This window comes from Mytilus galloprovincialis, chromosome 7 (genome assembly GCF_965363235.1).
Source record: "Mytilus galloprovincialis chromosome 7, xbMytGall1.hap1.1, whole genome shotgun sequence".
Taxonomy (NCBI): domain Eukaryota; kingdom Metazoa; phylum Mollusca; class Bivalvia; order Mytilida; family Mytilidae; genus Mytilus; species Mytilus galloprovincialis.
Genome location: NC_134844.1, coordinates 40915285 through 40929612, shown reverse-complemented (window position 1 = coordinate 40929612; position 14328 = coordinate 40915285). Strand labels below are relative to the sequence as shown.

The window sequence follows — 14328 nt, the reverse complement described above, 5'->3', positions numbered from 1 at the left end:
AATAAGTGTTTGTCAACTGCTATATAACCAGTGTAATTTTTCTGATAAAACGGTTGGTTCAAATTTTTTGAAATTTTTATATTTTTGTAAAAGGGTCAAAGTAAATACTTTGTCAAAATTTTAAGAAAATTAAACGAGCCAAATTAATTTTAGTTACTGTTGGGTACCAACTTAAAGCCACTTTCAGCACATTTGGTTGTATAATGGCCACCAGTTTCTGTTAAGATGATCATACAGATTTTAAACGTGCTATATCACAGGTTACAGAACACAGAAAGACATATGATCCTTTCCAGACCAATAACTCTCAGATTTCTATACGTCACATGCTAAGTACAGAAGTAGCAATACAAATGGTATTGTATTTGTTTTGATGGAAATAGGGACTACAAATCACCTATTTAAAACAAGCATAAAACATCAGACCACCAAGTCAATTTTCAAACTGTCAGAGACTAATCTGAGGGAGACTTTTTAATGACAAATATTTTTCTACATTCATCATAATATACAACATTTAAAAGAAACATAATATTGTCAGTGATCTTTTATTTTCAGAAAGGCAATGCAACTATATATACTGAACCCTTTCTGTTAATGGACAGCAATAAAACCAAGCATCATTACATACAACAATTAAAAATAACATAATATTGTCAGTTATCTTCTATTTGCAGACAGACAATTCAACCAAATTTGCAGCATCATTTCTGTTTATGGAGTGAGCAATAAAATCAAGAATCTTTAATATTCTTTTAAGGCTTTCAAGGTTTGAGACTCATATGAGGTACTTATAACTTAAGTTAACTTAGGACTTTGACCTTGAAACACCCTTGATGACAACAATAAAATCATCTTTAATTCTTTTAGTCACTGCTGAGATGGAGACAATTAGCACTGATATACATCCAAACAAGAGCTGTCAAAATGACAGTAAACCGGATTCTTTAACATTTATTTGTGTTCTGGCATTTATCAATATTACAAGGACCAAAACTCCTAATAGGTAAAATTTATGATTATCAATATCAAACTTGACTTCCATGTTGTCAACAATAACAACATATAAACTAGATAGAAAATGATCCTCTAGCAGGACAAACTGTGTGCCCTTAATGCATAAAGTAAGAAAAAATTACTAAGTCCACCTACCTAGGATTTTGAAAATATTTAAAAAGGTTTGGTTGAACGGTTCATGAGTAAATGCACGGACACAACATTTTTTAAACTTTCAAGAACCGTAACTCCTGAACGGTAAAAGTCAAAATCGTCATTATTGAACTTGACCTCCATTTTGTTGTCAGTAACAACATATTAAAATTTTAAAAGGTTTGGTTGACTGGTTCATGAGTAAATGAACGGACAAGACATTTTTTAAACTTTCAAGAACTGTAACTCCTGAACGGTAAAAGTAAAAATCGTCATTATTGAACTTGACCTCCGTTATGTTGTCAGTAACAACATATTAAAATTTTAAAAGGTTTGGTTGAACGGTTCATTAGTAAATGCATGGACACAACATTTTTTAAACTTTCAAGAACTGTAACTCCTGAACGGTAAAAGTCAAAATCGTCATTATTGAACTTGACCTCCATTTTGTTGTCAGTAACAACATATTAAAATCTTAAAAGGTTTGGTTGAACGCTTCATGAGTAAATGCACGGACACGACATTTTTTAAACTTTCAAGAACCGTAACTCCTGAACGGTAAAAGTACAAATCGTCATTATTGAACTTGACCTCCGTTATGTTGTCAGTAACAACATATTAAAATTTTAAAAGGTTTGGTTGAACGGTTCGTGAGTAAATGCACGGACACAACATTTTTTAAACTTTCAAGAACCGTAACTCCTGAACGGTAAAAGTCAAAATCGTCATTATTAAACTTGACCTCCATTTTGTTGTCAGTAACAACATATTAAAATTTTAAAAGGTTTGGTTGAACGCTTCATGAGTAAATGCACGGACAACATTTGGTTGCCGCCTGCCCGTCGTACATTCCCAAATCAATAACCGACATTTTTGACACAAAAATCCGGTTAATAAAACTAGAGATCCAACAACATTTTGTTTATCCCTGTTACCCTGTTTATTAAGTATAAGCGTATACAAGATTATGTAAAAATTGTAGATCTATCAAAAAGTTGTAGCTTAATTATCCTTGCTGTTTAATAATGCTTTTAACTAAAAATCAGTCCAACTTTTGGCAAAGATGCAAAACAATGTCATGACTTAACTAATGCAAAACATAATTTAATAATCTTTACTTTAGGACTATCCAGCCTAAAATAGATATGAAATGACAACCTAGAAAGGATGGCATTTTTAAGAAATTTAGTAAAGATTAATTGCAGTGAAGGACTTAGTACTACCATTTTACATTAAGATTATACTCCCATCACATTCAATGATGTTGATATTTTTAAATGAAATTTGAACTGATACAAGGAAACCATTTCCCTTATACCTTGAGCTATATGAAAACTTGTTAATTTTAGCCATAACATAGATTTTTTTAAAATATTGTACAAGACATTTTAACCATTATCGAATTATATCTTCAGCAAATATTGTGTCATCAAAATTGTTGGATAATTTTGTCAACAAAATATCATGACCAAACAACCTAGTACAGTTAATGTAAGTGCTGTTTATAAAAAAATGTCTCCTTATCTTTAAGCTGTGACAGCTTCATTGACAAGGTATCTTAATGGCCTCTAGGCATGACAGTGAAAACTAAGAAATAAAGATGAAAATAAGATATCTAGTCATATGCGGTAAATGGAACGGGAAAAAACACTAATGGAATACAATATGTATATTTCCGTATAGATGATCTAATCTTTTAATCAATACAATATCGAATTTTGATTATGAACCGAGTAAAATCAAATCATCTCAGAAAATGAAGGAATTTCTCCAGGACAGAGAAAAATAAGTGAATTACACAGCAAGAGCTTTGATATAACTATGTTGACAAAGATATTGGTTATAGATGGCCATTATAGGATGTCCCTGAAGAATGGTAGGATAATAGTCAGATTATTGGCCGATCACAAGGTCATAGTAAATCATAACACAGTTAGTAAGACATTGTCACTGTAGAGAATCACAGTAGGATAGATTATATCCCATAGACATTGTCAATGTATGGGATCACAGTAGGTTAGATTATATTCCATAGAAATTGTCACTCTAGGTAATCTCAGCAGGTTAGATTATATTCCATAGAAATTGTCACTCTAGGAAGTAACGATAGGTTAGTATATAATTTTCCATGGAATGGAAGCAATTCAGGTAATTAATCAAGCAATATTTTCTCTCTATCCAATGTAAGGAAAACGGCAAAATATTTAGATATATCTGATATCGTTGTGCTTCAGTAAAACTTAATAATGCCAAAAATTATGCATAAAATAATAACATTACATTATAATGTGGATTCAATATTTTTGGAGTAATGATATCAGACAACAGGAATAGCAGTGGCAGTTCCAGGGGGAGGATTCCAAGGTTGGAACCCCCTCTTTCTTTTGGATGACCAATGCATTTGAATGGGGACATATGAAAATGACTGGATCTGTCCCTGAGTAGGTGTGTCTTGACAGATCTGGAAAGCACTTGACAATACAACTTTCCAATGCAAAGCTGTTAGTTAAATATGTATTTATTCTGTTCAAAAGAACTGGAGAAAAAATGTGATGAAAAATTTCAAGTTTTAATTGCCAAACAGGAAATAGAGGTCTGACAGATATGGAAAGTGCTCACACATTACAACACATCACTGCAAAGTTGCTGAACAAATGTTAAGTCATTTTGTTTAGTAGTACACTGAAATATTTGTAGAAACACAGACAAATGGATGAATAAACAAGAAAAAGCAAGTTAGCCACCACATGTAGAAAGGGGTTCATTATTGAAAACTAGACGCAAGCTTATACTGATATTAAATTAGTCACAATTTCTTCAAATCAAACAAATAATGAAAATTGTTTCAACAAAACTGATGCCAAACAATCAGCTCAATTTATTACAAGTCTGCTTTTGTATAAAACTAACCGTTTGTGCACAAATAAAAAATATTTATATATAACTCTAACCATTTGAGCACAAATAATAAAACCTAATCTTGCCATCTGAAACACGATCATTTCTAAATATGGCTTTAATCAAACATTGACCTTACTATAATATATTTTTAGAGAACAGCATCCTTGAATATTAATGCCTGCAGGATGAATTCAACCATATAAAACTTTTCATCTCAAAACTAACCAATTAATGCAAGCAAATAATAAAGAATGATTTGTTTCATTTGGAAATAAATTAAAGTGTAATGAAATATGCTTCTGTCAATTTCTCTAGGCAACAAATTTATATCTGAAATTTATTGCATTTTCTGTTTGAAAAATTAGTTGCAATAAATAAAACTGAAAAACAGGTCAACTATTGTAATATAAAATATAGCTTTCGGTGAATGATTCAACATGCAAGTGTTTACCGTGTTTAATGTTTGACTTCAGAAGAATATAAATAACATGCTTAACATTAAAATCTATGGTACATGTACTTTGAAACATTACTTTTTAATGACATCAGTTTAAAAAAAAACTAATCTGCAATACATTAAAATTGTGCAATACCTAGAATAAATTACAAGAGAAAAAAAAATGATAGAATGGAGCTACTATAGTATGGGAAAGGTAACTTAAGTCATTGGACAGAATCTAGAAAGTGTATCATGCTTCACAGACTTAAACAAGAATGTGTCTGAAGTACACGGATGCCGCACTCGCACTATCATTTTCCATGTTAAATGGACTGTGAAATTGGGTAAATAATCTAATTTGGCATTAAAATTAGAAAGATCATGTCATAAGCAACATGTGAACTAAGTTTCAAGTTAATTGAACTTCAGCTTCCTCAAAAACTACCTTGACCAAAAACTTTAACCTGAAATTTGCACTTTCATTTTCTATGTTCAGTGGACCTTGAAATTGGGGTTAAAAGTCTAATTTGGTCTTAAAATTAGAAAGATCATATCATTAGCAACAAGTGTACTAAGTTTCAAGTTGATTGGACTTCAGCTTCATCAAAAACTACCTTGACCAAAAACTTTAACCTGAAGCGGGACAGACGGACGAACGGCACGACGGACGGACGGGCAGGCAGACGAAAGGACGCACAGACCAGAAAACATAATGCCCCTCTACTATCGTAGGTGGGGCATAAAAAACAACTCAGGACATAAAAAGTTTCTTATTTGCAATCTTCTTACTGAAGTTTATATGATGCTTTGATCCTATCACATTATTCTTAAGACCACCCTATTTTGCTTTCACCTGATTCATCTTTAAAATTGTATGATTTTCTATATTGCTTTTTAAGTATTGTAAGGGAGATAACTCAAAACTATAGCTTGACTATATATTCCTCAGCACATTTTCTGTTCTTTAAAGGAAAGAAAAACTTTAAAAAAAATCTTGAATCTTCATAAAATGTATCTGATAAGTATACATATATATCTGATACATTTTCTTGAAACAATATCAATAAAAAGTAAGAACCCACAATCCAATCAACACTGTACTTCTAATAATCAGAACTGCACATATTCACTGGAAGTGCACCAATGTAACTTAGTCCACTTCTTCAAACTTCCTATAATTCTTATACTTTCAAATATATTGGTTCAGATACACATTTCCAAAACAAATCCAAATTCTTTAAAAACAAGTTACAAGTAAGGACCCAAGTATTTGTTCCCATTCCAAACCTTTTTTTCTTTCAAATATCTCTTGCATTCTTGTAAACTTAATGCATTAGTATTCATATAAAAATTTATCCTGTTAATGTTCTTTAAGGAGCCAATGTTACAAATTTCAATAAGCTTGTAAGTCATTACTGGTAAGCATGAATATTGCCTAAGTTTTAAATTATTTCTATTACGAAAAATTAACAGTAGGTTGGAATAAGACCATTTTTTTAATCAGACTGTCTCTTAGGGTGCTCATCACAACTGTTCTTGATTATGAGGGTCATATGGTCTTCCAAATGTCATAGCAAAGGTGACATGAGTATCAAAATCAACAGCAGGCAGCATAATACCAACATACATAGGATTGCTGTCAGCCAAGTATAGCAAGATTTTTGATACAGCATAATGAAAAGTGTTACCTGTAATTACTGGCAGGAACAGATGGGTCTAACAGATCCGATTCCATAATCACTTCCTGTTTGGAAAATCGGCCTTTATTAGTGGTTAGAATTTACGAGTCAGTTATCACATTCACTTTGTAGCTAATTTTCTTGACTAAAGAAGAAAATTTGAATTGAACTTCTCATAATCTGAAAAATAAAAGTAAAAGTCGAAGTTGAACATTAATTACTGAAAGAAGACTTGAAGAGTCTAAGAATTGAAGGGTCTCCGAAAACATGGTATTTTAATTACGTTGAAATTGGGCTTGGATAAATATTTCAGTTACTGAGAGTATAATTATAGATCAGTAATTTGGATCATTTGTCTTTTTGTTAGTTGTGTTAGTGCTTACGACCAATCTGATAGTTGTGTTAGTGCTTACGACCAATCAGATAGTTGTGTTAGTGCTTACGACCAATCTGATAGTTGTGTTAGTGCTTACGACCAATCTGATAGTTGTGTTAGTGCTTACGACCAATCAGATAGTTGTGTTAGTGCTTACGACCAATCTGATAGTTGTGTTAGTGCTTACGACCAATCAGATAGTTGTGTTAGTGCTTACGACCAATCTGATGAGTCAAGTCCTTTTAAAAGATTTCTACAGTTGTTCTTCTGTAGTGATGATGTTATTCCACTGTCAAAGGCTAGGACTAAAAGGACTGACAAACATGTTTAAACCATAGACATTTTCTATGTACTGTACTTGTCCCTAAGCAAGAGCCTAATCTGTGTGAGCCAAGGCTCTGTGTTGAAGACCGTACTTTGACCTATAATTTTCAGTTTCCCCAAGATAGATTTGAGCTTTCTCTGATTTTGTTAACTGTTTCAGTTCAAGTTGCATTATGTCGCTCTACAATTCCATTTGACCACAGACTGTATCCTGCTGTGGTATTTGTTGGTTGCTGTGTATATGTTAATAGCTGTAACCAGGCAATATTTTTTCTCTTTTGAACTATTTCACATTTAGTTTTGCCAGGCTTTACATAGCTTACTATTTGGTATGGGTTTTCTTATTGTAGAAGATTGTACAGTGACCTGTAAATGTTGTAATTGTTGAAATTGTTTCCCTTCACTGTTTCCCTCTCTCATCTAAATGTCCTTATAACATGTATAAGAAGGTGAAATAGGAACTGAAACAACAGATCTTATATATGAAAAGGGAGACAAACCTTAAAAAAAAAAAAATTGTATTGAATATTACATAGAGAATAATACATGGCAAAATCCGTATCATATGTCGTATCATCCCGAGACACCAATATCAGCCCAAGGGATGATATTGGTCGAGGGTGATACGGCATGTGATACAGATTTTGCCATGTTTTATATGCTTTATCATATATTTCAACAGCAGAGTATTATATTATATGAACTGTTTTCTGATCCATAGCACTGGTTTACCCTCAGATCTGCTTTTGTCTTGCTTCAAAAGTCTAAAAAGAACTTCTCAATTACTTATCCAAAGCACCTGGGTTACCTTACAATTTGCGTGCTGTTGTTCTTAAAGTATTTTGTTTATTATTGTATTTTTTTTTGTGTGTTTTGTATTTTTTATAGTTGCATTAATATAGTGTGCAAACAAATATGAAAACTTGAAGTTCGTGACATCACATACCAAACAATGACGTCATTCAATAAATTACATCACTCCCGAATGACCATTCTATAGGACCTATTTTGAGGAAAATTTTTCTTAAGCTTACATAAATAAAAAAAAAAGGGTAAGGGTGTGATAAAGGGTATGCAATAAAGGGTAGGGGTGTGATAAAGGGTATGCGATAAAGGGTAGGGGTGTGATAAAGGGTATGCGATAAAGGGTAGGGGTGTGATACAGGGTATGCGATAAAGGGTAGGGGTGTGAAAAGGGTATGCGATAAAGGGTAGGGGTGTGAAAAGGGTATGCGATAAAGGGTAGGGGTGTGAAAAGGGTATGCGATAAAGGGTAGGGGTGTGATTCAGGGTATGCAATAAAGGGTAGGGGTGTGAAAAGGGTATGCGATAAAGGGTAGGGGTGTGATACAGGGTATGCGATAAAGGATGCGCATCAAAGTTGTGCAATATGGATTAAACAGCAGGCTATTTATCACATATTCAAAACTACTGTATTTACTACTAAACATATGATAAAAAATACATTTCAAATGAATGATACAGATTTATTCAGGAAAAGTTGCCCTATATAACAATTAAAGCATTATGAATGTATTTCAGAACGCTTCTTAACGGGAAAAATCAATGAACTACTTTATCAAAGGAAGACTGTTTTTGTCTTTCTCTGGGAAATAAATAAATAGCATATTAGTCTTTAAGAAATATTTAATTTAAATTGACAGAAGTGAATTAATGCATAAATAACATGTACACGCCAAAGATTTTTATAGTAGATCTGGGAATGAAATTTCATATCTTGACATAACTTTTAATGCATTTTATAGGAATTAAGTAATGAAGGGTAATTTTACTATGTCTTTTAATGTGTTAATGTGGCCTTTTACTAACAAAAATAATATAAAGTCATTTAAACTGTATTTGTGAGGAAAATCTGCTGTGTTAATGCTTCAATAGGCTCCTTCAGTAATTTATTATGATGTCACACAAAAAAGCTCATCACTGATATGTTTTATGTTACATTTTAATGTTTTTTGTTAACTAGATTATTTGGTGTAGTCAGTTTATCTTTGATTTCTAGTTTAATTTATTCACAACATTATCAGACTTCAACTAACTTGGAGCTTCAAACTAGTGTGACCTATCTATTATTGTATTAGACTGTATGTTGCCCATAAAATGCATTTTTTTTATTTACATAGAGGTGTTTTCATTTATCAGCAAAAGGTTCGGGTTTTAGCATTAAACCAGAAAAAGACAAGAGATTCATATAGCCATACAAAAGTAGTTATAAGATAGTTATCAATTTGTTCACAGAAAAAAAGAGTCAATTATGATTTCATTCCAAATCTATAACTAAAAAACAATTTCTGTAAGTGTTATTGCATCTGGAAAATTTGAGACAATGACACTGTTCTATCAAAACTCATTTCTCTTTTAAGAACAACAGAAAAGATAAGATGTGTATAGATTATCGGGTTTTCTACACATTGATATCGTAAAATATCAGCCTGGAGCCACAATGTGAACCTTTTTGGCGAGTGAGGTTAGTGAACAAGCTAAAAAGTTTCACATTGTGTCGAGCAGCTGATATTTTACGATATCTATACGAAGAAAACCCCATTATCTTTTTATCGTTCTATTACTGGTCGCTTCTTTCTCCCTAAGACAGTTTTACGCTTGACAAAAGCAAGCTCGATAACATCTCCTCTCGCATTGTGACGTCGCTGATAACTTCTCCTCTCACATTGTGACGTCGCTGATAACTTCTCCTCTCACATTGTGACGTCGCTGATAATGCCTGGTCTCGTTTTGAAGTCTTGATACGAGAATTACGGAGCAACAGAGCAGGGTTATATAGGCAGAAGAAAGGACCATAATTATAAATAGAGCTATAGGAGGAGGGTTGAGATCTCCCAAAACATGTTTAACCCCACTGAATTTGCACCTGTCCCAAGTCAGGAGCCTCTGTGTATGTTTTTGATTTAATTTAATTAATATATAATTTGAAGTTTAGTATGACGTCCATTTTCACTGAACTTGTACACAATTTCATAAAGGGGCCAGCTTAGGACCACCTCCGGATGTGGAATTTTCTTGCTGCATTGAAAACCCATTGGTGACCTTCAGCTTCTGCTCTTTGGTCACGTTGTTTTTTCTTTGACATCATTCCCCATTTCCATTCTGAATTTTATTTATTATACACTTCTATAAAAGTCAGATGTAATCGTCTCATATCTTTCAGGCTTGAACGCCAGTCAGATGTAATCGTATCATATCTTTCAGGCTTGAACGCCAGTCAGATGTAATCGTCTCATATCTTTCAGGCTTGAACGCCAGTCAGATGTAATCGTCTCATATCTTTCAGGCTTGAACGCCAGTCAGATGTAATCGTCTCATATCTTTCAGGCTTGAACGCCAGTCAGATGTAATCGTCTCATATCTTTCAGGCTAACGCCAGTCAGATGTAATCGTCTCATATCTTTCAGGCTAACGCCAGTCAGATGTAATCGTCTCATATCTTTCAGGCTAACGCCAGTCAGATGTAATCGTCTCATATCTTTCAGGCTAACGCCAGTCAGATGTAATCGTCTCATATCTTTCAGGCTAACGCCAGTCAGATGTAATCGTCTGATATCTTTCAGGCTAACGCCAGTCAGATGTAATCGTCTGATATCTTTCAGGCTAACGCCAGTCAGATGTAATCGTCTGATATCTTTCAGGCTAACGCCAGTCAGATGTAATCGTCTGATATCTTTCAGGCTAACGCCAGTCAGATGTAATCGTCTGATATCTTTCAGGCTAACGCCAGTCAGATGTAATCGTCTGATATCTTTCAGGCTAACGCCAGTCAGATGTAATCGTCTGATATCTTTCAGGCTAACGCCAGTCAGATGTAATCGTCTGATATCTTTCAGGCTAACGCCAGTCAGATGTAATCATCTGATATCTTTCAGGCTAACGCCAGTCAGATGTAATCATCTGATATCTTTCAGGCTAACGCCAGTCAGATGTAATCATCTGATATCTTTCAGGCTAACGCCAGTCAGATGTAATCATCTGATATCTTTCAGGCTAACGCCAGTCAGATGTAATCATCTGATATCTTTCAGGCTAACGCCAGTCAGATGTAATCATCTGATATCTTTCAGGCTAACGCCAGTCAGATGTAATCATCTCATATCTTTCAGGCTTGAACGCCAGTCAGATGTAATCATCTCATATCTTTCAGGCTAACGCCCCTCATATGAGAAGATTACATCTAATACTTGTCATTGGAATTACTGTCCCATTGATGTTTAGCCAACACCTCTTCATCTGACAATAAATTATTGCATTTAAATTGTAAAATAATCATATTTTACAAATGCAACACATGTTGTGTGCTATTTTGCCTACTAAATGCAGTAATTAAATCTATATTTATCTTACAAATTCACAACGATCATTTAATTTTACCCAGTATTCTCTGATTGAACGGACTTCCTTCTTTGCCGTTTACAGAAAGTTTTGGATTGTAGTCATCTGTGGAACTGTTGTCAGCACTGAAAAAAATAAAAAAATTTGTAGAATATGTCTATGGGACACAGATCCACATACAGATGTAAGATTCACATAGTTAAGACAGTTTGTGATTTTTAGCATTGCATATATGTTTCAAGAACATATGGTTGAGGCAAACTAAAGTTAAAGAACAGAAACCAATACTTGGGATGGAGGTGATGAAGTATCTATGTAACTGTTATTCTTAATGTTATATATAGCAGCCTGCATTGTAATATGATTGATTGATCTTGGTTTTACTAAATATTCCATGTCAATTCAAGATGACAACGGATCTATGAAACTGAGGTTAAAGTCAAAACAACATAACAATTATCAAACATACTTCTATGAGGGAGGGTAGGAGGGGTCCTGATCCAACAATCCCGGGCTTAAAATCACGAAATCCCAAAATGCCGGGCTTAAAAAACACGAAATCCCGAGGTCCTGAATTCGAAAAAAAGAATTCTCGGATCCGAAAGGGTCAATCCGGATATCCCAAGTTTAAAAACACCTGATCCCGGAGTTCCGATAAAGGTCCTAACCCCCTCTTGTATAATGAATGTATATAACAATTATTGTTGACTAAAACAAATTCACTGAGAAGCAGTCCTAATACAAACTAGAGTGGAAACACAGGAGTCAAAGAAAGATGAACCCTGCTAGACCCACAAGTGCACACTTTACAATCAGATAATGCTAGTGACCTATAACTTATAGTTACCAAAAATCTAGTGAAATAAAAAAAAAATACTAATCAATAAACCATGATGATTTCCTAGGATTGATGCTTCATAAATTCCATAAATTGTCTAATAAAAGTTAATTATCATTAATAATATAAAAAAAGACACGAGTTTAGCCTTAATAGCAAAACTGCTTAATATTTCTAGGAGCTTATGTTTCTGGTCACTTTTAATGTGCTCAAGCTTTAGCTTTCTATGAAGTGTCAAGGATTTGTATAGTATAGTCAGTATACAAATCCTTGGAAGTGTTTTGTGTTCTTTTGTATGACTTTTCTTTTAACCATTGAGATTTCCATGTTCAATAAACTCCAGAAATAATATGGTTGCAAGTAAGAACTGAGTTCATTGTAATTTGCCTTTCCAAAATACATATTACAGTTATCTCCCTTTGAACCTTTAGACACAATGTTACAAATAAATATACTAAAAAAAAAACTAAGTGTATGATACTGGTACACAAGGAGCATCTTGTTATAATTTTAAAAAGTGTCTGATATGTAGCCTGATGCTGCAATTCTACATATAAGAAACAAAAAATCAGTTAATTTTAACATGACTGATTTAAAAAAAAAAAAAAAACAGGTGCCCTTTGATTGGAACTTTGGAGTTATCTTCCTTTAAACCTTGAGAAAAAAAATATCTGTTGCAAGCAGAAATCATAAGAAGTGGTATGAGTGCCAAAGAGACAACTCTCATCCAAGTCACAGTTTGTAAAAGTAAATCATTATAGGTCAAAAGTACAGCCTTCAACACAGAGCATTGGATCACACACTGAACAGCAAGCTATGAAGGGCCCCAAAAATGACTTGTGTAAAACCAACTGTCTAATCTTAAAAAAAAAAAAAAATCTACAGAAACAATTTTTTGATTGTAAATGACTTATCTTTGTATGCTTTTATTCACATATGTTTTTGTTGAAGAATGCAGTCAATGTATCCCTGAAGGATCTAGGTCATATCAATCATAAAGAGATGATTACATTAAAACCTGAAAACTATCAAGGTTTGTTAGTTATGATCAATTCAATACATATATATTAAAACAGCATTACTTAAAATATTTTTTTTTTGAGGGCAAATCAGGAATTCAAACCAAGAGTCTTCAATTTCAAGTCTAATAAAAGAACATTAATTAAGCTAAACCAAAAAATCATGTCTAAAATTCTACTTCAGTGTTATATCTTATTTTCTCACTTTATAGAAAATAATTTGAAACTCAACTGAATGAAATTGGTTTCCTCTCTAATTCAACAAGTTATTGATTAAATTTCTCTCAAAACTAATCAAAATCGGCAAAATCAAGTATCAAATCAGAATTTTGTAAATACATGTTTGAAATGTATATTGATAGTACAACAGTCATATTGGTTACACAGTGGAATTAATCATCAAAAACCTCATATCATATATCTGAGAACAAGACATAAAAAACCTCTAATTTCTGAAGTTGATTTCTATGAGATTATATTACTGCAAAGGGAGTGTTCCTTTCAAATTAACAAGACTGCTAGGATGTAGCCAAATGCACACTGTATAAATGAGGAATTAAATCATGGGTTATGATGTGTCATTATGTGCTATGAAGGTCAAAATTGGGTAAAAGCCCAATGACTCCAATAAAAACAGTCTCAGAGGGCCAAAGTCCAATAACTCCTTTAAAATATGTCAATTCAACGTAAAGTTATAGCCAGGTCATGGGTATACTGACAAATATTTCTACCATGTATGAAAGCTGTACGTCAAATTATCTCTGATTTTCAAAGTGTTTATAGATATGGACGGCAGCTGGACAATAATGTACATGTTGGTTAGTCTCCCTATTGATATTTATACCTTTTATGCCTATGTTGGTTGGTTGGTCAGTGGTATTACCATAAAATCACCAAAATGCCTTTAAATATGCTTGGATATCCTACATTTATCACGTTTTTCCTTAAAATAAATTAAGGTAAATTGCTGTTAAACCCCTTCAAATTTTTTTAATTTGGAAATTTTACATTAACCATAATGTTTTTGAGTAAATCTGATACACCCAATACTGCTGATGCCCTCATGTGTTTATCTTATAATTATTACTTCAAAGCTAAATATTTTGAACCATACTATTAGTTACATAGTGTGCTAGTGACCTAATACGGTATATATGGGGTCAGTAAATTTCATATGGGGTGAGAGCGAAGCTCGAATCCCCATATGGAATTTACTGACCCCATATATATATACCATATTAGGT

At 33.2% G+C, this 14328-nt stretch overlaps 1 protein-coding gene across 1 annotated transcript in view; it reads right to left on the bottom strand.

Moving 5' to 3' along the window:
- The window catches only part of LOC143083001 (tumor protein p53-inducible protein 11-like), a 137111-nt gene that overhangs the window by 113862 nt on the left and 8921 nt on the right, over window positions 1–14328 (bottom strand). The window contains exons 3-4 of the mRNA XM_076259088.1: window positions 11267–11352; window positions 6178–6348 (exon numbers count right to left, since the gene is read on the bottom strand). Coding sequence (XP_076115203.1) covers window positions 6178–6224 — 47 coding nt within the window. The 5' untranslated portion in view covers window positions 6225–6348; window positions 11267–11352. The remainder of the gene's footprint in view (window positions 1–6177; window positions 6349–11266; window positions 11353–14328) is intronic.